Consider the following 21,100-nt stretch of genomic DNA (forward strand, 5'->3'; position numbering starts at 1 on the left):
ACATATATACATATATACATATACATATACATATATACATATACATATACATATACATATATATACACACACACACACACACACACACACAGTATGTTCTTAATGTTGCCAAACGCATTGGACCACCTCAATGGGTGGCTATGCAGAGGTTTAGAGATGAAAGGGTGTCAGAAGGGGTAATACAGTAAATCCTTCATGTCTTAGTGGAAACATCATTCCTTTTAAAATACTAAACACAAGAACTACAGCATACTGGACATTACATGTGAACCAAAAAACCTCTGCCTTGCGGTTTACTTGCCCCTCACAATCTGGTTGACTGATAAAAATCAACACAAATTCCATGATGATCTACATACAGACTCTGTATAACACTATCCATCAGGCTCACACAGACAAAAGTGAGATTTTAGAAAAAGGTTCCTGTTGATTTAGAGATTTTCCAGCTGTTGCAGAATTGCAAAATAATTTGGAAGAATGAGAATTTAATTCCGCCGTAACTTTGAGAAACACAAATAAAAAGTTTAACTACTTTCCATTGTGACTCGTGGTGAAAGAGTTGCAGCGCAATAGTATTCCTAAAACTGTGATCAGCTGTTGTGGCCTACCTGAGTCCTGACTGGACTTGGACTCAGAGAGACTGACGGCGGAGGCGTCTCGTGACTGGTCGATCATGCCGATGTTCACCTTGTGCTTGTAGGGGTCCAGAGCTCCGAGGAGGCCCAGGACACGGATAGCCTGTTGGAGCGCACAGCACACGGTTAGCAAATCTTCCACTGAGCGGTTCCACCGGAACACATGTCTAACAGCAGAGAACTCCTCAACAAGACGGTCAGACTTGGTCACGCTCTCAGCATTCTAAGAAAATGAGCATTCTTTTGACAGCAGTTACAAAGTGTTATGGCCTCCGTATAGTTCTGGAGCTCTGTTGAAGCAGCATATAAGGCTATGTGTCGTTTCTTTACATTCAGAGCTTCAATTGAGGCTTTTGAATGAAGATTTGAAGGTCTGTCGTCATGAAGTCATGACCCTAAATAAATGTGGAAAAAAACTGATTTTGGTTATCGGGGGTATATAAATGTGATTAATGGTGCAGTTAGATTGCTGCTAGAACACCCCGTTAATAACGGCGCGTGCCTCTCTTAGCGTGCAGCAAGCAGTAGAGACAACTGTTTTTTGACCGCAGTGAAAATGTTGTTTTTGAAAGACTAACAAATATGGATCGAAGCAGAATATTTAGACATGTAATATAAAACATGTGAATTTTGATAAATTATTGTCTTTTTTTCAATACATTTTTACTTTTAGACTTCACAACGCTCTGGAGTTATTGGAAATGTTTGGATCACACAAGTTGGACACAATCGTACGCAGGAATCGAATTCTATAAATAGTTCAATACTATTAATATTAGTGTATAATAGTGCAAATAGACGTGCATAGACGGCTGGAATCTGTAATGCTGTGAATCCAAACTGAACACACTCTTTAAAGCAGTAAGCAGAGCCATCTCTTTAGGCCTACAAGCTGAACGTATGATACTCAAAAGACAGACGTTCATACGAAACCCGACAACGTACAAAAGTAAGCTAAAACTTGACATAAATGCTTGCTGTTTGTACAGGGTACATAGTCACCCTCGACTAGCAACTACCATTGGATAATGAGCCCAACTGGATTTCAGACGTATTAGATGCTGGATCCGGGGGCGAGAAATGCCAGAGCATCATACTGTCGCTTCATACTGTCTGCATACACGTGATTACAATTTACCAGTCAAGTCAATGCAACTACACAGACCTATATTTGTTTAGTGTACGTTGACAGGGAGGGTGTCTGGCCTCAGAATGACGGAGTTGGTTTCACATTGCTATGAAGACAACCGTGGGGTAAAAATGGGACAAGAAGTGGCGTACCTCTCTCCTGATGCCCTGGTTCTGTTCCGTCTTGAGGAAGTTGAGCAGCACATCCAGAAGGGAGGGGTACTTGCGGTAGGGCTCCACCACATAACCTGTACTAGCCACCTGCTGGCCCAGTGTCCACAGCGCCACCTGGTGGAAAGCATGAAGTATAATGTTTGGGATACACTTTTCTTTGCATTGTTACTTCACCATCCTTGTAATAAAATGGAACTATTTAAGTAACAATGCAACAGTTACTTTCGTTTGATTTTGATGTAATCTTATTGTACACTATATTCCGTGTAAATAGGTGGAAAAGAACATTACAGCCATTAATCCTGCAGGTCATTGGTTACTACTTTTGAATTATCCTCGATGTGTAAGCTCCTGGCACACACTCCTGTTTAAACAGGAAATACCAGACGCACAATACTTTCAAAAATAATTTTTTGGTGTGTCCATCCTGCTATGTAAACTGAAAGTAGGTGCATATTGTAGGAGGACACTGATTTTCGTGGCGTACCTGTCGTTTGGCCAATGAGGAGGAGTCCTGCAGCATGTCCATGATGATTGGAAAAAGCTCGTCCATCCACTTCCTCATCTCCAGGCCACTCACCTGACACAGGTAGGCACAGGTGAAGTAAACAACACCACACTGTCCAATTGTACATCACTAAGATCTTCTAACATCTGAAAGGGCGGGAATAATTACTTTTTACATTTAAATGACAAGTAATATAAATGAACAGTTTCAATCGGACCATATCAAACCACAGTTCTTATGTTTAATTATTATGATGGTATGGTATGTGTTTTACATAGACTTCTCTAAGTTGGGTCGGCTTCATTAGGGTAGAGGGGGTGTTTTGCTGCAACATTGACTACAGTCTCTTTTGTGAACACATTTTCGAACTCTAAACATAGTGGCTTAAAACTTACAAAGCATGCAATTTGGCTTGGCATTTCATGGCTGTCGTCTGAATTCCCTACGTTTTGTCGCGTCTCCCTGTGCTGCTTCCCAAGCAGCTGGGCGTCTGTCTCTTCCTGCGCTAAGTCACCCGTGAAGACTCGGTCTACCTGAGCACCTCCTGCACTCTGTCTGAACTGCAGAGTCTGCCTGCCTTTAATCGTGTTTTCCTGACTCCTGTGCGGGGACCATCGAATCACCTGGACGGGGGGGGGGGGGGGGGGGCAATGCACAGATCCATGGGCGGGGATCTACCCTGAACTTTCCACCTCAGAAAAGGACAAGCTCAGAATGCTTGCATTAAAACTGTGTCAGCGAGAGATAATGTGCACAAGGGGGAAAAAAAGAAAACTTCTGCTCGGATTTACTGGGTTTCAATCAGCAGCAGCTAGAGAATGAATATGATACACCGGCTAATAGTGTCCTCTTACAACTTGGAGAAATTGAAGCACTCAGCCTTACCTGAGCCAACTCGCCGATGGTCGCAAGGACACTAATGACCACTCCAGGGTTGGGGTCTGGGTCTTTCAGCTTGAGGATGAGAGCCTGCAAAGGAAAAAGGTAACGTGGTCACTTAATGTACCAAAGAGCTCTCCATAATTTTAATAATCTGAAAAACAACCCTTGAAGAGCTTCAGGAAATTAAATTGTAAAAGATTCCTCCACAGACTTTGCATTGGACCCCTATAACATTTTTTTATTTCAACCATTCTTCTCTCTCGTCAAAACCTGGCGGCTACATGACCCACAATGCAACTCTCAACACACTTTGATGTGTGAAGTCTACCGAGTACACACGCTCCACTTAAGTAACAGCCCGGCTTACATTCATACACACCAACACCTTCACAGTGGAGAGTGGCAGTGGTGTACCTTGAGGATGGGCTCCATATATGGCCGTATGAGGCGCGGGGCGTTGGACACCAGATGACCAAGCATACGAGCACTCTGCTCTTTGTTCCTGCCGACACCGCTGTGCTCCAGCTCTGTTAAGATCTGCAACAGGATTCAGAACAGAGTTAAGTGTGGAGGCTTCTCTATCTGGAGTGAATCCTAAAGGTTAATGCAAGGTGTACATAATGGTGTCTTTAAACAACAAACCTTCAGTAGGTCTAATAGAGGACTACTGTGGATGTTTAAACTGTGAACAATACCACGGCCTTTGCTGCCATCTAAAGGTGTCCAATTGAAATAACAGATAAGTGATATTTTCAAGCAGAACATTTATCTACATATCTGTGCATGATGATACAAATATAAATATTGTATTTGTATTTAACACCATTATTTTTTTTTTAACATCCTTTTTGATGTTAATTTAAAAATAGATATCATTTCTCAAATGTCTTGGAGAGAATGTTTTCATCATTTCCAGCACAAGATAATAATAATAATCATCATCTATTTAAAATGTGATTAAAAACCTCTATGTGGAAATGTATTGAGTTTAACATATTTCAAATTTGTAGCATTAGTCTTTAGGAATGAGGGTTTTGTCTTTCATGCACACTGGACAGACTGTCACCCCGACCTGATGTTCACAAATGACAATTTGTCACTTGTGCTACAGCTGTTAAACATCTGGCTGCTCCGTGTGAGCCATCTGCTGTGCCTCTCCTACCTGGATGAGCATCTTGCGTAGGAAGGGCATGACAAAGGCAGGGTTCATACTGCTGAGGCGCCCGATTGTGCAGATGGCCAGCTCTCTGATCTCAAACACCTCGTCGTTCAGCGCAACGAACAGCGCCTGCAAGTTCTCCGCCTGGGCGAGGTGAGCGTCGAAGCGCTCATCGAGAGATGCCAGCACACAGTATCGAATGTCTGGATCTGAAGGGGGGGGGGGACAGGGACAAGAAAAAGTCAGACATTTTGACTCTCAACCTCCAATGCAACATTTCTTATAATCAAATGCCGATTCTTGCATAATTGAGTTCCCATCACTTTCAGAGACATCATAACCAATTTCAAAATGAAACGAAGCTCAATAAATCCACATGCTACTGCCGTCCCCTTCCTCCCCTTGTTGTATTCTTTCATGCGTTACCTGGGTCGGTGATGCCAACAACTAACAGCTTGCTGAGCACATCCGCAACAACCTGCACGGCAGTCTGGCTGACAACATGGCCGCTGATCATGTGGATGGAGGGCGTGAGGAGGCGGGAGCAGGTCCGAGCGGCCTCCATCCGGATCTCCTTGTGCTCACTGTTCAGGAAGTGATCGGCACAGTGGCGCACAAACTGGGTGAGGGAGTGTCCTGGAGAAAGAACGGAGAGTTAGAATGATCCCTGAAACAGGGAGATTTGGCATTACAGACACTTTTTTGGTTTAACTGTAGTTCAGGACGAGTCGGGGTAGAAATACAGGTAATCATAAACCATGTTAGGTTTTACTACACTGAATGCATGTATACAGCTTCCATTTCAATTAGTTTGGGGTTACAAAACTAAACTCTGAAGAGGTCTGGATGTGTGTGCTGCAGTGGGAGTTGGTCAACAACTTGTTTTTAAAAGAAGAGCCAGAAATGTTCCATTACTCGTAACATCTGTGCAGTAAAGGTTGCGCAGAAAGGCAAACCCACCCCACAGTCCAATACAGGATGACAACATAAGACTTTAAGAAGCGATTGTTTTACCCTGGGCTGCTGTATGATCCTGTGGTATGCTGCTTCAAACCCCCATGGGTCCAATCCAGAAAACAGCTGGACGTAGCATTCAATACAACCACTCCAGCAGTTCACTTAATCATTTCTTACAGACTACTTGCGCCCCCCCCACCCGTGTGGGTCCATACCCGATGGTTTATGCCTCTTCAATTTAAAACCTTTTTTCCCCAATTCTACTGAATGTGCAGTCCAATCCGAGGAGTCATGTCCATCTGTTATTTCTTCTCATGCTTTAGGATTTATTTAAGGGCTGTAATGCCCATATCTAAAATAATGATTTTCTTCTACTGACTGAACCAAAGATCACTGGTGTTTGGTGTGTTAGAACTGATCTGGGGGTCTGGACATGTTTTTCAATCTGTGGACTTTCCTTGGCCGAGTTTCTTAAGAAATAAGCATTAAAGAATCAAATGATAGTCCTGCTATGAAGCTGTGTCTCATGCAAGGTTCTTGCCTTCAAACTCAAAGCTTCCCAGTGTGCGTAGGGCAAGTGTGATGCTGCCTACGTCGCTGGCCTCGGGGATGTTTGTGAGGCTTGGCGAGGCCAGCTGGTGAGCCAGGCCTTTGGGCATGCCGGGGTGACGCAGCGGCTTGTGCATCAGCACCAGGGAGAGCATCTTCAGCAGGCCGTCCTGGATGTCCTTCTTCAACTGGGGGATCTGACGGCTCAGGTCGTACAGCACCGCTGTCAGCGCAGGACTAGACGATCCGGGACGAAAAGGACAAACAACCCAATATCATCATAGTTGTCATCTTAAGATGAGGACAAAGAAGCGTGTTGTGGTGTGTGTATCTCCACATGGAGCTTTAAACATAAGTGAACAAGCCATATAAGACAAAGTCTGCATTTAAACCCATCTACTTGTTGTTAGTTCAATCATTCTGCTTCATGGAGAGAGCAGTCTGTCCTACCTGAGGCCCACAGCCAGCATGGGCTCCAGCAGCTCCTTGATGTCTGGTTGGATGCTGGGACCCATGGCTCTGGAAAGCATGCTGATGCAGGTGAACACTGTGGCGTCCACCTGCATGGTCTTCTGCCTCCTGCAAGGAAGAAAACATGAGCTCACGGCAAGTCTCTCTTCATTTCATAAACAATATCCCAAAATTATTATTTAAAAACAGGTCTACCATATCTCAAAATGAAGAAATATAAATGGCAGTATAGAGAGACTACAAGCTGCTAGAGCCATCATGTCATGTATTAAATGACTGACTTGTGTGCAAAGTCCTTGGGCGGCAGGGCGGCCTTGATGATCTCAAGGATCCTCGTGAGGTACGGCTCGATTTCTGTCCTGACAGCCACCACCAGCAGTCCCAGAGCCTGGAAGGCCGCCGTCCTCTCCTTCTCCTTCTTCAGACAGGCCAGCAGGTAGCCCATAGTGTCCGACAGGTACTGGTCTAAGCAGTGGATGGAAGCACCACAGTGCAAATGGTTAAACACAGATAAGTGTAGGCTGTGACACATAACTGACTAGGGGGAAACTATGAGCAATATATCCCGGCAGAGCTCATTGATATTAGGACCGATCTTGTCAAAGCCCAGTGGCTATACAGTTGTGTGAAAAAGTGTTTGCCCCCTTCCTGATTTCTTATTTTGTTGCATGTTTGTCACACTTAAATGTTTCAGATCATCAAACAAATTTAAATATTAGACAAAGATAACACAAGTAAACACAAAATGCAGTTTTTAAATGAAGGTTTTTATTATTAAGGGGGAAAAAAAATCCAAACCTACATGGCCCTGTGTGAAAAAGTGATTGCCCCCCGACTGTTAAAACATAAATTAACTGTGGTTTATCACATCTTTGGAAAGCTGAGTTCAATTTCTCTAGCCACACCCAGGCCTGATTACTACCACACCTGTTCTCAATCAAGAAATCACTTAAATAGGACCTGCCTGCCAAAGTGAGGTAGACCAAAAGATCCTCAAAAGCTAGACATCATGCTGCGATCCAAAGAAATTCAGGAACAAATGAGAAAAAGTAATTGAGATCTATCAGTCTGGAAAAGGTTACAAAGCCATTTCTAAAGCTTTGGGACTCCAGCGAACCACAGTGAGAGCCATTATCCACAAATGGCGAAAACATGGAACAGTGGTGAACCTTCCCAGGAGTGGCCGGCCAACCGAAATTACCCCAAGAGCGCAGCGACGACTCATCCAAGAGGTCACAAAAGACCCCAGAACAACATCCAAAGAACTGCAGGCCTCACTTGCCTCAATTAAGGTCAGTGTTCATGACTCCACCATAAGAAAGAGACTGGGCAAAAATGGCCTGCATGGCAGAGTTCCAAGACGAAAACCACTGCTGAGCAAAAAGAACATAAAGGCTCGTCTCAGTTTTGCCAGAAAACATCTTGATGATCCCCAAGACTTTTGGGAAAATACTCTGTGGACTGACGAGACAAAAGTTGAACTTTTTGGAAGGTGTATGTCCCATTACATCTGGCGTAAAAGAAACACGGCATTTCAGAAAAGGAACATCATACCAACAGTAAAATATGGTGGTGGTAGTGTGATGGTCTGGGGCTGTTTTGCTGCTTTAGGACCTGGAAGACTTTCTGTGGTAAATGGAACCATGAATTCTGCTGTCTACCAAAAAATCCTGAAGGAGAATGTCCGGCCATCTGTTCGTGACCTCAAGCTGAAGCGCACTTGGGTTCTGCAGCAGGACAATGATCCAAAACACACCAGCAAGTCCACCTCTGAATGGCTTAAGAAAAACAAAATGAAGACTTTGGAGTGGCCTAGTCAAAGTCCCGACCTGAATCCGATTGAGATGCTGTGATATGACCTTAAAAAGGCGGTTCATGCTCGAAAACCCTCCAATGTGGCTGAATTACAACAATTCTGCAAAGATGAGTGGGCCAAAATTCCTCTACAGCGCTGTAAAAGACTCATTGCCAGTTATCGCAAACGCTTGATTGCAGTTGTTGCTGCTAAGGGTGGCCCAACCAGTTTAGGTTTAGGGGGCAATCACTTTTTCACACAGGGCCATGTAGGTTGGGATTTTTTTTTTTCCCCCTTAATAACAAAAACCTTCATTTAAAAACTGCATTTTGTGTTGACTTGTGTTATCTTTGTCTAATATTTAAATTTGTTTGATGATCTGAAACATTTAAATGTGACAAACATGCAAAAAAATAAGAAATCAGGAAGGGGGCAAACACTTTTTCACACAACTGTATAGTGACGGGAAAGAATGCATGGCTGCATGTTACTTTACTAAAGAATAAAATGGATCTTGGGTTACATTCAAACATTTAATTGTCTTACCTGTAAAGGTATTTGGCTGGAAGGCAGCCAGGCGTGGAAGCAGGTTGAGGGTGGTCATCTGGATTAGAGGGTTTTTACTGGTCCTGTATTTCAGCACCCACCGACACACCTGGACAAAAGCACATAATACAAGCGTGTGTCAACTAAGATTTACCGGGTGCTAAAGCAGCAGCGCTGGCCTCGTGCTGTTCACCTTATACACATACTCTTTCCAGACATACTATTTTTTTTTGAGATGGCACATAAATACAATGTTTTTCAAACAAAAAACATTCGCCAAGACCCGGGTAAAAGTGTAGATGCAAGGGTTGATATGCATTAAAGAAGCATCATAATTATGCTGTACTTAAATCGCCATCACAGCTATTAACAGCTTAATAATCTTCTCATTTTCTGTTGTGGGGGGTAGTAAAATGTTTATGGGCCTCATTTTGGCACTATTATGAGGACGTTATCGATATTTCTATCACTTGAATTACTTGGGAAATTGTAAAATGCCATGGCTTGGTATGCATCTCTTCTTAAGCCCACAACATCAATTCACCAACACAATGATCGTCAGATGAAGCAATTACCAAAACAGCTTTTCTGGGGAAAAGCCAGACCTGTTCTGTGAGACCTACCTGGTCGAATCGCTCCTCCATCAGCTCGCGGCAGTACCGGCTCTCCACCAGCGAGCTCTTGGCGGGCGCCGGCGTGGCTCCGAAGCTGAGGAAGCCCTGCGGCGTGCTGTAGCCCAGCAGGCCCAGGAGGGCGTTGGACTGCTGGGGCTGCACCGACTGGAAGCTGGTGAAGGGCGTGATGTGCCGGGGCTTGGCTCCGAATCCCATCATCTCCTTGCAGTACTTATCGTGGACCAGCTGCTGCTGCGTGATCTCCTCCATCTCCTCGCGCATGCGCTGTCATAGAGACGAGACGGTTGAGATGAAGGTTTCACTTTGCGGATGCGAGAAACGTTTCCACGGTGGACGCGGCTTCCTCACCTCTCCCTCCATGCTGCTGATGCGGACCAGCTCATTCAGGATCAGGAGAGCCCCGTGGACCCTGTCGTCGCGATTCATCCCTTTCTCTTTGGCCAAAGTCTCATCGAAGCCTTTCTCTGCCTCCTCGAAGGTTTGCTGTTACAGAAAAGACGAACACTCGTGTTGTCTGATACAAGAACAAAGGCTTTATTCAAGCAAATGCATGCAGGGAAGTTACTGCGATGTCTTACTTTGTACCACTGCGGTTTCTGCATTTCCTTGGTCTCCCTCTGTGTGGTGAGGATGAGAGAGGCTCGCAGTGCAGAGACAGCCCCTTCCCGGATGGCCTGCTTGGGGTCCCACACTGCGTAGAAGATGTTGTCAAAGAAGGGCTGCACTTGCTGAAAGAAGAAGGTGGGCGCGCTCACAGCCAGCTCCCTCAACACCAACACCTGGAAAGGACAGGAAAGCATTTCACAGCTGGTCATTGATTGCCGTTCTTGGGTCTTTCCAGTGTAAAATATGTGTAAATATTGTGCTTTGAGACATCACTCAGCAATTAATATCAACCCTTCGAATTAAAAAAAAAAAGTGCTACTGGAAATAAATTGTGTGTGTATTGTTCCATCATCATCTTAAATTTGTTGTTACAACAATGTTATATTTGGTTGCTAAAATGATGTGTCCATTCACCATCAAACCATCAACTCAGAGACGATGTGGTAAAGAGAGCGTGAGAGATTAATGTGTTCGGAGGAAACTGTGCCACTTAAATAAAAGTAGTCTAGAAATATTTTTGTGATTATGACCACTACTATGATGAGCATAAATGCTTAACGTGACATAAAAAATATGCTTTTAACGCGGGCTCCACCTTGCTCACGTCACGTTATGACTGGGTTGTTAACATACATGGCAAGAGTGTCTTCTAATTAGAGCTGCACTTGTTAACTGTATAGAAAATGCACTTGTTTTATCAACTCAAGCCACACAATCTGCATTTACACATTCAGCATCAAAGCTCACTGACATACGAAAGCCTCAGTCTGCCCCGTTATTTGGCAGGAAATTGAACAATCGAGCTTGACCAAACAAATCAAAAATTTTACAGGTTAATAGAAGTATTCATGTTGATTATTTTGGTCGCCTCAAACGTTTTCATTCTTCCCGTTGATGTCGGCACAGAGTCAGCATGAATAGCTGCCCACAAAACCATCAGCGATCATTTCCATTTAGAGGGGGCAAGATCCTGACAATCATTCTTGTATGATCTGAAAATGTATTCCACGTGTTTGAAAATTGGCAAAAATCATGTACCTGTATTAAATATAAAAATGTTGGAATATAAATAAAGGGGTAATTTCCTCCTTCACTAGCAAAGTTCAACACTGTCTCCTGAACAGCAATGAGTGTGTTCTCGACCATAATGAGCTTAGTGCTGCTTTACAAAGTAAAAACGGGTCAATGGGACAATCTTGAGTCAAACTGTCCTCAGCCCTCATCTCCACCACACATACTGTAAACACACCACCAAGAAGTGGCTTTATTTCAACAACAAACAAAACAGCCCCTGCCGTCTGTGAGTCACTTACTGCAGCATGGCGTCGGCCCTCATTTCTGTCTGCTCCCAGCCACTCCAGGGCCCTCTTCACCTCAAACTCCACATACTCTGCAGTGAAGGTGTCCCCTGCCATAGACAGGTGGCCCATGGCTTTAGAGGCCATCTCCATCACCACAGGGTCGCTGGACGGGAGCAGGTTGCGCAGGTAATTGGCAAAGCGGCTGATCCTGGTGGCATTGCCTCCCTCGACTCCGATCAGACTCACTGGAACACAGGATTGAGTCTCAGTAATATGCTGTTTCACACATACTGTGTACTGTATTGCACATCTTCAGGTGACATACCTACATCCAGGACAGTCACTTATCTCTGGAGAATTCCACCAGATCGTCGGTAAACAAACGTTACATTTAATAAAGTTAAATAAAGCATGTCGATGTTTACGGCTTACCGATGGCGAGAATCCCTCCTTTCTTCTCATTCACATCGGAGCTGGATACCAGCTCAAATATGTGATGGTTCAACTCATCGTAGAATGTAGTGGCTTCATCTTGGCTTAACTGTGGAAGGCACAAAAAATGTGTGTTGAAAAAGCAGAATTGATGAATTGTACAATGAAGTAAAAAAAGAAAACTAGGTGTCTAAAAAGTCTTCATATCCACAATGAATCAGTGTAAACAGCTGATCACTCAGCTGTGGGCAACAACAGTATATTGTAATCATATCCTCGTGGCAGGTTTCTATTACATCCATGTTTACTTTTATGTTTTTACCTCTCGGAGTTCTGTGGTCACATAGTGTTGCAGCTCTTTGGCAGATTTTGCTCTGGTGTCTTCATTTCGATTCTTCAGCCCACTGATAAACTGCTGCAGCACAGTGGCTGTGCCTGACATGATCACCATTTGGATGGCTTAATCTGCAAGGAGACATATAACGTGGATTTATGCCTTCGCTAACACGTCCTGGGTCGTCAAAGGAAATGCAACAAAGACAAAGAATAACAAGTTCAAAGACCATACTTGGAAAGAGAGTATATCCGTCCTGAGTTGTTTACACAGGTCAATGTTGTTGTTAGCTGACGTTGCAGCAAGCTAACGCGTCTGGTTAGCTTCAGAAACCTTACTGATTAACTCAACATACCAAACAGAGACATTACACGAAACTAGAAATATATATTCTGTACAATACTAAGAGTTAGTACAACACTGACACGTCTAAGTAGTGTGTCATTATGTTATGTCACGTAGGTTACAGGCTAACACAGAGCCTCATGAGTGTATCATGCTGGTTTTGTTTAGCTAACGTTAGCTACTGCTAAGGTTAAGCTATCTACTGTAGCAAAGTGTTAGCAAGATAGTAACGTCACTTTGAACAACTTACGTGTTTCTCTTATATGTGTCGGCCACTCAATTGCTATTCTGCTCTTGCAGAATATCTCTCATCGCACGACTACCTAGCTAGCGCAGAGAAATGTTAGCTAGGTATGGCATCGCTAAGTTAGGCTGGGCCGTCTGCAAGGGTACGTGCGAAAAACTTCACAAGCGCTGTGTTGCGTCGAGTGGCCTGCGCAGAGCTGAACGCATGTAGCGCAGATGTCCTTGAGTAAAGAAAGTACAGTTTTGAGACACCTTACTGGAACATTTTGTATTTGTAAATTTGTAATACTTTACACTTTATTCACATGCATTCCAGAGAGGGACAAACGGATATTCCCAATGAGAAATATTGTACGTTTCACTCACATACTTTGTATGAAAGTTAACTCACTACCTGAAAGTGTCATTGCTAAAAAAAAATGTCAGACTTGCCAATTACGACAACTGGTTACTGCTTATTTAATCTGTTTGGGAAAGTTCACGATTAAAGCACAATATCAATTTAAGCGACTTAAAATGGGCCCTGCTCTATTATTTCATCTTAAAGCCGTATGCTGTAGCCTCAACAGCTCAGTCTGTGGGGGACTTGGCTTAAGAACCAGAGTGTGGCCCAGTTCAAGTCCAATACGGACCACGTTACGGACTGTGGTGGACTGGTAGCTGGAGACGTGTCAGTCCAACTGAACCCCTGACTGCTTGGGGCTGCTGACTATAACCCTAACCCTCAGCAGCCCCGGCCATACCTCTGGCATCTCACTCTGGCATCTGGCAATATGTGTCTGTATTTCCCGTGTGTGTATGTGTGTGTGTATGTGTGTAATAAGAAAAAATAACAGCGAAACAAATAAAATCCTCAAGAGGGACTAATAAAGTTCTTCTTCTTCTTCTTAAAATCTGAACAATTTAAGATGTTCATAGTTATTTTGTGTTTACCTATCACATACACTGTATAAACTACCACACACACCTGAGAGAGTAGGAGGAATAGATCACTCACTGGGGCTTTTTTTCAACCCAGGGTCCCCCAGCAGTTTAATGTGGCCCTGCTAATATTTCTGTGTCTCTATGTTACATTTGGAGGAAAACCTAAACTTAGACAAGGACAACGAATGAGATGAGATGAGATCAACCCCTTAAAGATAACATCCAACACAACTGAAGAGACTGAAGAAGCTGTGCAACAAACTGAGGCACAGCGAATGAACGTGCAATCAGGTTTTTACTGTCATATGTTTGACAAATTATTCATTATACACGATGTAGTTCTTAGTTTGCTGTCTTCTGGTTGTCATCCATAAAAAAGACTTAAAAGTAGAAAGAAAGGAAAATATGGAGAAAAAAAACTAACTTTCATAAACAATAAAATTAATACATAAAAATCATATAACTATAAAGTTCAAAAGCATCACCTGATTACCCAAAATCTTACAGATATTTGCAGTTAAGCTCAGTTACTGTAATCTGTCAAGAGTAGAGGATTCAGAAAAGATGAGAATGAATTGAGACATTACTTCTCCACATTCGTTATATGTAATGATAATACAACCATGTCAAAAGCAACATGTTTGAGTATGACAAACATGCGAGAAGTGTACAAACTAAATGGCATTGAGCTTCTGCGTAAGACATGGAACAAAATATGCCAGCATTAAATGAGTTATGGGTGATGTTTATGTGTGGCTGTTTCTTTTTTCTTTTTCTTCTTCACGGTGTAAATAATCTTCAGCCTCAGGGGGGAGACATTGTCCAGGTAAACATCCAGCTTGTATGACTGAGAGGGAAATATTGGATTGCATGAAGCTCTGACCAGTGACATTTACCACAGTGCAACACACCAATTAGACTCTTGTTTTTCAGTTGCAGGAAATTAGACCCCAAAGGTCAAAAGCATTTGAACCATAATTACCATCTTCTTTTACATCACCCTCATCATTAGGTTGAGGTCGTGGTGTAATGGATGTTTCCTCTGGTAAACATTCCCTCTCTCATTTAGTGACTCAGGTATACCAGTGGTTCCCAGTCTGAGGTCCGGTGGTCCTGTAGGACAGTGATTCTTAACCATGGGGCCGCGAACGCCACCTAGAGGGCCGCAAAAAACTTTCAGTTTTGCACCTGTGGGCCGCGAGGGCCGCGGGACCGCATAGGTTATCAATTGAAGACACCAGAGATATTACTGTTCTCCATGAGACGCTCAGTTACAATATAGCTTCCCACCACCTGGTGGCGGTAATGCGTCAGTCAGTTGTTTAACAAGCTACAATAAGCAGAAGAAGATACTCAGCTAGCCGCTAGTTCGCAGGTACGGGCAAACTACGGCCGTTGGGCTTTTTAATCCAGCCCGTCAAATATTGGTACGCAATTGTCCAAAATATAATAAAGACTAGAGGTGGACAGTATACCGGTTTTAATTTCCCGTATGATATGAATTCTTCACACCATTATGCCGGTGCATAACCAAAACAACTGCTGTCTGCTTTCAACAGGCAGCTAAATGCATTCTTTACTGCTAACGCACAGCGGTCAGCGCTAGTTGCCTTATATGTATTGAGAGGGAACCCTAGTCATGGTCATAACTTTATAACACAACAATTAACAACCCACAACTAATGCTCTTTAACAGAGAAAAACACAACACAACAGTCTGTGACACATAAACAATTTGTAACACTAATAATTGTATATTTATAAAATTTCATCGCCGAACTGCATGCTGGGTACAGCAAGCCTGCTTGCTAGCACAACAGTCTGCTAACAGCTGGGAGAGGCTCCGTCGCTCCAGTAACGTTACATTAAAGAACAGAACAGAGCGATGCAGGATGAACAAAGACAGACTGGAGCAGTGTTACATCAGTGTTACATCATTTAATGAATCATAAACATTATATGATTTAACCACTAGAGGGCAGCAGTGTTAAATCATTTAATGAATCATAAACATTACACGATTTAACCACTACACTGTAGTGGTAGAAAAAATGAAGACGACAGTGGTGCCATACCCCCCCCCCCAAAAGTCTAAATGTGTGCGCAAGTACAATCCTGACTTTCTCAACACTTTCAGTGTGTGGAATGTGGGCTAATGCTATCAAACGAAGCACTGAAGCCTTCGAAAATAAAGCGACACCTAGCGACGAAACATCCAACGCTCGTGGGAAAGCCTGTTGGGCTTCTTGTTGTGTATGCAGGTTTACATACACATGATAAATAAATGTCTTTGTGATCATCACATTGTATCATCTCATTTATTTGACAAGGGTTTCGCCTGTTCAACTCCGCGAGGACGCCGGCGTCCTTGATCCCCTCCCCTTCCGTTCCTACGGCTTGCTTGGGCAAACTACGTCACAAAACATGGCTGTGTTTGGTATCCCAGCATGCCCAAAACCCTCATCTTTGCAAAGAAATCATCGATGTTCTTTCATTTCTTATGGATTTTTCATAAAAGGAGCCCAAACACACACCGTCCAAAGTCGCCATAACCGCTGCAAGTCGGATCTTGCAGCATTTCGACGGAAAAAGACACATTAAAGACCCAACAATCTGCTAGCGGATGTTACCATGGAGTTAGTGGCTTCAGAAAACGCTAATACTTAAAGTACAAACCTTATCTTCCTTTTCTATAAGCTGTCAACCAACGTATATCCTTGCGTATCTGAGCTACCCTCATACTCGATCGTTCGCTCAGTCGCAGCCATTACGCACAGTAAGTCTATAAATATATATGGTCGAAGAAGTGGTGTGTAAGTAGCAGATATATAAATAAAAGGAAAATAATATAATATCAAAATATAAAGGGAGAAACACCTTTAGTGTGTCAGAATATCATTTGGTTACCATGTGACCTTCTTTTTCATGTGCATGCTGGTTAATTAACATGTTACATGAAGTTAATCAAAACGCTCAATCAGACTGATGCTGTTACAGCGTGCAGCTGTGTGTTCACACACACGTGCAAACATGCATGTTAGTGTGTATGTGTGTGTGTGTGTGTGTGTGTGTGTGTGTGCGCGATGTGGTTTTGCAGAAGGAGGAGAAGCAAAAAGAGAGAGCCCCCCTGCAAAATGAGAAGGTGAGAGAGTGAGAGGGTGGTGAATGATATGTAACAACGCTATAGGGAGGGTTGCGATCCATACTTTTGCACCCAAGGGCCCCTCTCCCTCTGAGGCCTGCAGGGGCCACACGTCTTTCACTCAATCTGCAATGTGTCTAGTTTTCACTGGAAAGTTTGTGTGTGTGTGTGTAAGTGTCAGAGAGGAGGGCCTTAGGGAGATGAAACACACATGCAGCCACTTGACTTCAACGCACACATAAAAACCACGCGAGTACCATGAATGCATGCGCACTCACAGCCACAAAGGGCTCTTGTCCTGACAGGCAGCCGGCCTCCTCTGCTCAGTGACAGACAGGATGTTGTGGGAGTCCGAGGCTTTGATTCCTCCTCCTGCCGTCGCTCCTGTTTATTTTCTGCCATGCCTCCTCACTCAGCCATGCGTTTGAAATATTCCCCCTATGACGGAGCCTCTCGTTCTGGCTAGATCGAAGGAGGAGAGAGTGGAGGGGGGGGGGGGGGGAGTTGGGGGCGTCTCTCATCCCCTACCTGGCCACAGCCCAGAGCTGTGTCCCGGCCTTACCCAACTGCACGGGCAAACACGCCTGTGGATGTGTTCAGTATCCAATCCAGGTCCAATAAGACGGCTTCGGGAGCAAAACATGGTGATGGTAGTCCTACCATTTGGGGTTGGCTACCATGAAGGTGTCCTGCTATTGCTGTATCTGAAAGACATTCTTTTTCTGATTATTTTTTCGACAATGAATTTAATTGTTGAAGGATATTGACTAAGTACAATGAATACTAGTTGCTGTTAAATAGAGATACCATATGTAATAATGGTATTGATTACAAGCTATAGGTCCACAGCAAAAACCACAACACATATTCAAATAGAATATTTGCACTTTCATTTTTTACGCTTTCAAGTTTTTGACCAACAGATCTCGGCCGCAATAATTTTTTTTACATCCATGCTAATTTAGCATTCATGTCGTATAGTTCAGACAATAATTATGAACAGGTCAAAAAACACAAACTTCAAGATACCTCAACATAATGTAGCTACCTCATAGCTACAATTGCCCGCCACCCTGGCTGGCAGTTATATGCCGTTCAGCTAATCAATAAAGGAGCCATGCATTATTTGTTTGCATCTGCTTTAACTAATCATATAACATTGTAAAAACTAGCTAATCTAGATTTCTACTGTATGGTGAGATTTAGGCTTACAATGTAGGTTTGCCATCTTGGAGTAAGGCTCCCAAGTGGGGATAACAGGAGGTTTCCCATTCCTCCCATTGTGCAGACATTGCATGAATGCAGCATAAAGCCCAACCAGAACACAATGCATATATGGATAGCTATGGTACTACCATCGTGGTCAAGCAAAAGTGGTACCAACAGCAGTCTGTTGGATGTTTGGTCGAAGAGGAGATGATCACTGATATGTGAATCTCCAAGATCCATAATGTCTCAATAAATAATAATATCTTCTTCACGGATAGAGGTAGGTCCAAACATAACGGTCGCGGCAGAATTAAAGGATGCGATCGTCTGGCTGAAGTGAACCAGCACAGCTGAAAATGTGTATAGTGGCACGGAGACGCCGGGGTGTGCAATTAGCTAATGCAACTGGGCAGCCATTTTGGGTGGAAACCAAGTCTGCAGAAGGGGAAGCCATGGTGATGCTGCACTTTCTCGTCACAGTGCTTAGTTTGTCTTCTGGCACGGTGCCCAGCTCACTGACTTAGGAAGGGCAGCTACACACACACACACACACACACACACACAGAGTCAGCCTATTGATCACGTTTCCTTCCCTTGGTGGGACGTATGGATCAAACACTAATCGATGAATCACAGTGTAGAGAAACCTATAAGGCCAGGTTAAGGAGATGAGGATCCTCTCTGACACTGAGTCCCTGACTGTACATCAGAAGGTCCTTAAATCAGGCAGTCTAACAGTGAACACTGGTGCCTCAGGTTTATAGAGGTGTTGGTGTTTCCATGGAGACGTTACTCATCATTTCTACTACTGTCTCAGGTAATGGTGAGATTCAGAGAGGAGACAGCAGAGCGCTTTTACGGTGAATTGAACGAGTCAATTTCACATCAAAATGTATCTCATTACACATCTACCAGCAGAGGAAGCCCACAGCTACGGAATACAAAATCAGCTCAACGCTGGCGACCACATCGCTCGGAGTCAGACAGGTTTTCCATTCATCTGCAGCGGCGTGGTTGTTCGCAGTGGACTAATTTTTCTAATGGACTCTGGCAGGCCCCTGCCAACGAGCATGCTGGGAATGAATGAATGGCATCCATTAGATAAAATGGGCATCTGGAAATTGTGGCCGGTCCGCAGAAGCGAGCAGGGAGCTGGGGGGGAGCAGATGGATGGAGAGGTCTCGTAAACCAACTAAGAGTAATGGAAGCTGGCTCGCTATCGCTCTCTGATTGCCCTGCCGTCAGCATGGCCTGTGAACACTTCACAGCTGGTTAAAAACACAATGATTGACACACTGACATGTTGCATTTGACATTAACATTTTTCAATTTTTGGGGCTTTAGAATATTCCGTATGACCTTGATTCTACTTTCATCTTACCACGTGCTTGTGTGGCTACATTAAATCCACTCTAGGCAATATATAGTCACCATGTGTGGCGCGAGGAAGTGAGGGGATTTTATCTGGGTCCTTATCTGTAATGAAGCAGAGACAGTCTACATGGGGTTCCTCACTGACACTCCTTTATCTTTAACTCAACCTTATCGGTGGCAATCCATTCAGATAGGACGGCTACTGATGATGGTGGCAAACCTCATGGACCATAAGGCTGACATTTTTACTGGAACACAGAAAGCATGTTTGGGTGTGAGAGACACATGAGTCCGCCACAATGCACCCAGTTGTTTTTCACGCTGTCGACACCAACATGAAATCTTTTGGCTCTGTTTAAACTGCAGACTTTCTGACTAAAAGAGAAAGCTGTAGAGAGGGGGGGGGGGGAGTGGTAGAGGCTCCACAGGGCATTGAACCATCTGACATTCCAGTTCAATGCACAGGGATAAAACCAGGTGTGAAACCACCTCTCCTGTTTAGACTTGACGCCGAAAAGCAGAGTGCCATCTGGCAAACTGTCAGACAGCTAAACACCGTCCGATCGCTGAAGCTCTTCTGCCTCTGCTGTTTGTCTCTGGAGGGCGGCGCTGCAATTGGAGGAATTTAATGTGGCACTAAAAAAACAGCCAATTTACCCCGAAACCTTCCATCTAGCTAGTCTGTAAGCATACAGTACGGATAACGACTATTATTGGAAGTATTTGGAAATAAAATGATATATTATTCAAGATGGACGCATGTGAAACTGGCTCAGCACTACTTGCATCGATGCCTAATATTCAGCCTGCAGTGCTGCAGTGCAATGCTACAAACAAACACATGTTGAGAGTGACCGTACCTTGTGTGCAAAACGAATCAACTTGTGACGGTGTAATAGTTCCAGGATAGTTTTAAAATGTGCAGAACAACAAAATTGAAAAAGCATTTTTTTAATGCAAATGCAGTGAGTTGCTTTATCCATTTTGTATATGGCAGTTCAAAAAGGACCTGATGAAATTCCCACAGTTTCTCAGACACATAAGCAATGTAAATGTCTGCCCTTATGGCGAGAATAATGGAATAAAGACAGAAGTAAATCCATCTGATAATGGTCTCTTTTTCTACAAGATGATTAGCATAAGAAACAATTAATACAGACCCTAAAGCTATGCAGATTGTACTCTCGCTGCTCTGTTTCATAGAACAGAGGAAGGCTTAAAGCCTGTCCTTCATATTTATATTTTCCTTGGCATGCATAGACCTCCCTGCTCCTCTTTGTGTACATCTTTCACACACAAACTCTGTGTATGACGCCCGACAGTGAACATGTGTTCAGCCCGTGTTTGACCGTTCATGTCAGACTTGTTGGTATTAAAAAAATAATAAAATCCCTATTTACTGATGTTCAACCAAAGTCAACTATAGTCCATACACGTCACGGTAAGCCATTTATTGTATGTTCAAACAGGACATCACTTTGTTATCCAGTGATTTCACCGGGATCTGTCTGCAGGGTTTCCTGTCATCCAGTGGTCATCTCAGCCTCCATTGGCTGCTATAGGTTCTACTCCTATAAATCAATTCGTTTTATGATTTTCCATTATTGTTCACTTGTAGTGTTCTTTGTAGTAACACCCAGTTTGTGATACTGCAAATGGTGGGGCTGTCATCAGTGGGCAGCATGCTCAATCACCACTGTGTTTCCTAAAATTCAACGGACAGTGACTTGACAGACATTTATTTCAAT

At 43.6% G+C, this 21,100-nt stretch overlaps 1 protein-coding gene across 1 annotated transcript in view; it reads right to left on the reverse strand.

Annotated features, from left to right (window-relative positions):
- The window catches only part of mtor (mechanistic target of rapamycin kinase), a 95,691-nt gene extending 82,820 nt beyond the window's left edge, over positions 1–12,871 (reverse strand). Inside the window, exons 1-18 of the mRNA XM_031868733.1 lie at positions 12,708–12,871; positions 12,101–12,243; positions 11,779–11,887; positions 11,359–11,591; positions 10,018–10,218; positions 9,788–9,922; positions 9,428–9,703; positions 8,805–8,913; positions 6,745–6,928; positions 6,443–6,571; positions 5,985–6,229; positions 4,913–5,122; positions 4,490–4,695; positions 3,742–3,864; positions 3,331–3,414; positions 2,425–2,517; positions 1,917–2,051; positions 609–738 (exon numbers count right to left, since the gene is read on the reverse strand). Coding sequence (XP_031724593.1) covers positions 609–738; positions 1,917–2,051; positions 2,425–2,517; positions 3,331–3,414; positions 3,742–3,864; positions 4,490–4,695; positions 4,913–5,122; positions 5,985–6,229; positions 6,443–6,571; positions 6,745–6,928; positions 8,805–8,913; positions 9,428–9,703; positions 9,788–9,922; positions 10,018–10,218; positions 11,359–11,591; positions 11,779–11,887; positions 12,101–12,229 — 2,731 coding nt within the window. The 5' untranslated portion in view covers positions 12,230–12,243; positions 12,708–12,871. The remainder of the gene's footprint in view (positions 1–608; positions 739–1,916; positions 2,052–2,424; positions 2,518–3,330; positions 3,415–3,741; positions 3,865–4,489; positions 4,696–4,912; positions 5,123–5,984; positions 6,230–6,442; positions 6,572–6,744; positions 6,929–8,804; positions 8,914–9,427; positions 9,704–9,787; positions 9,923–10,017; positions 10,219–11,358; positions 11,592–11,778; positions 11,888–12,100; positions 12,244–12,707) is intronic.
- Between the last annotated feature and the right edge of the window lie 8,229 nt (positions 12,872–21,100).

Source organism: Anarrhichthys ocellatus, unplaced genomic scaffold, assembly GCF_004355925.1.
Source record: "Anarrhichthys ocellatus isolate YVR2014 unplaced genomic scaffold, GSC_Weel_1.0 scaffold44, whole genome shotgun sequence".
NCBI lineage: Eukaryota > Metazoa > Chordata > Actinopteri > Perciformes > Anarhichadidae > Anarrhichthys > Anarrhichthys ocellatus.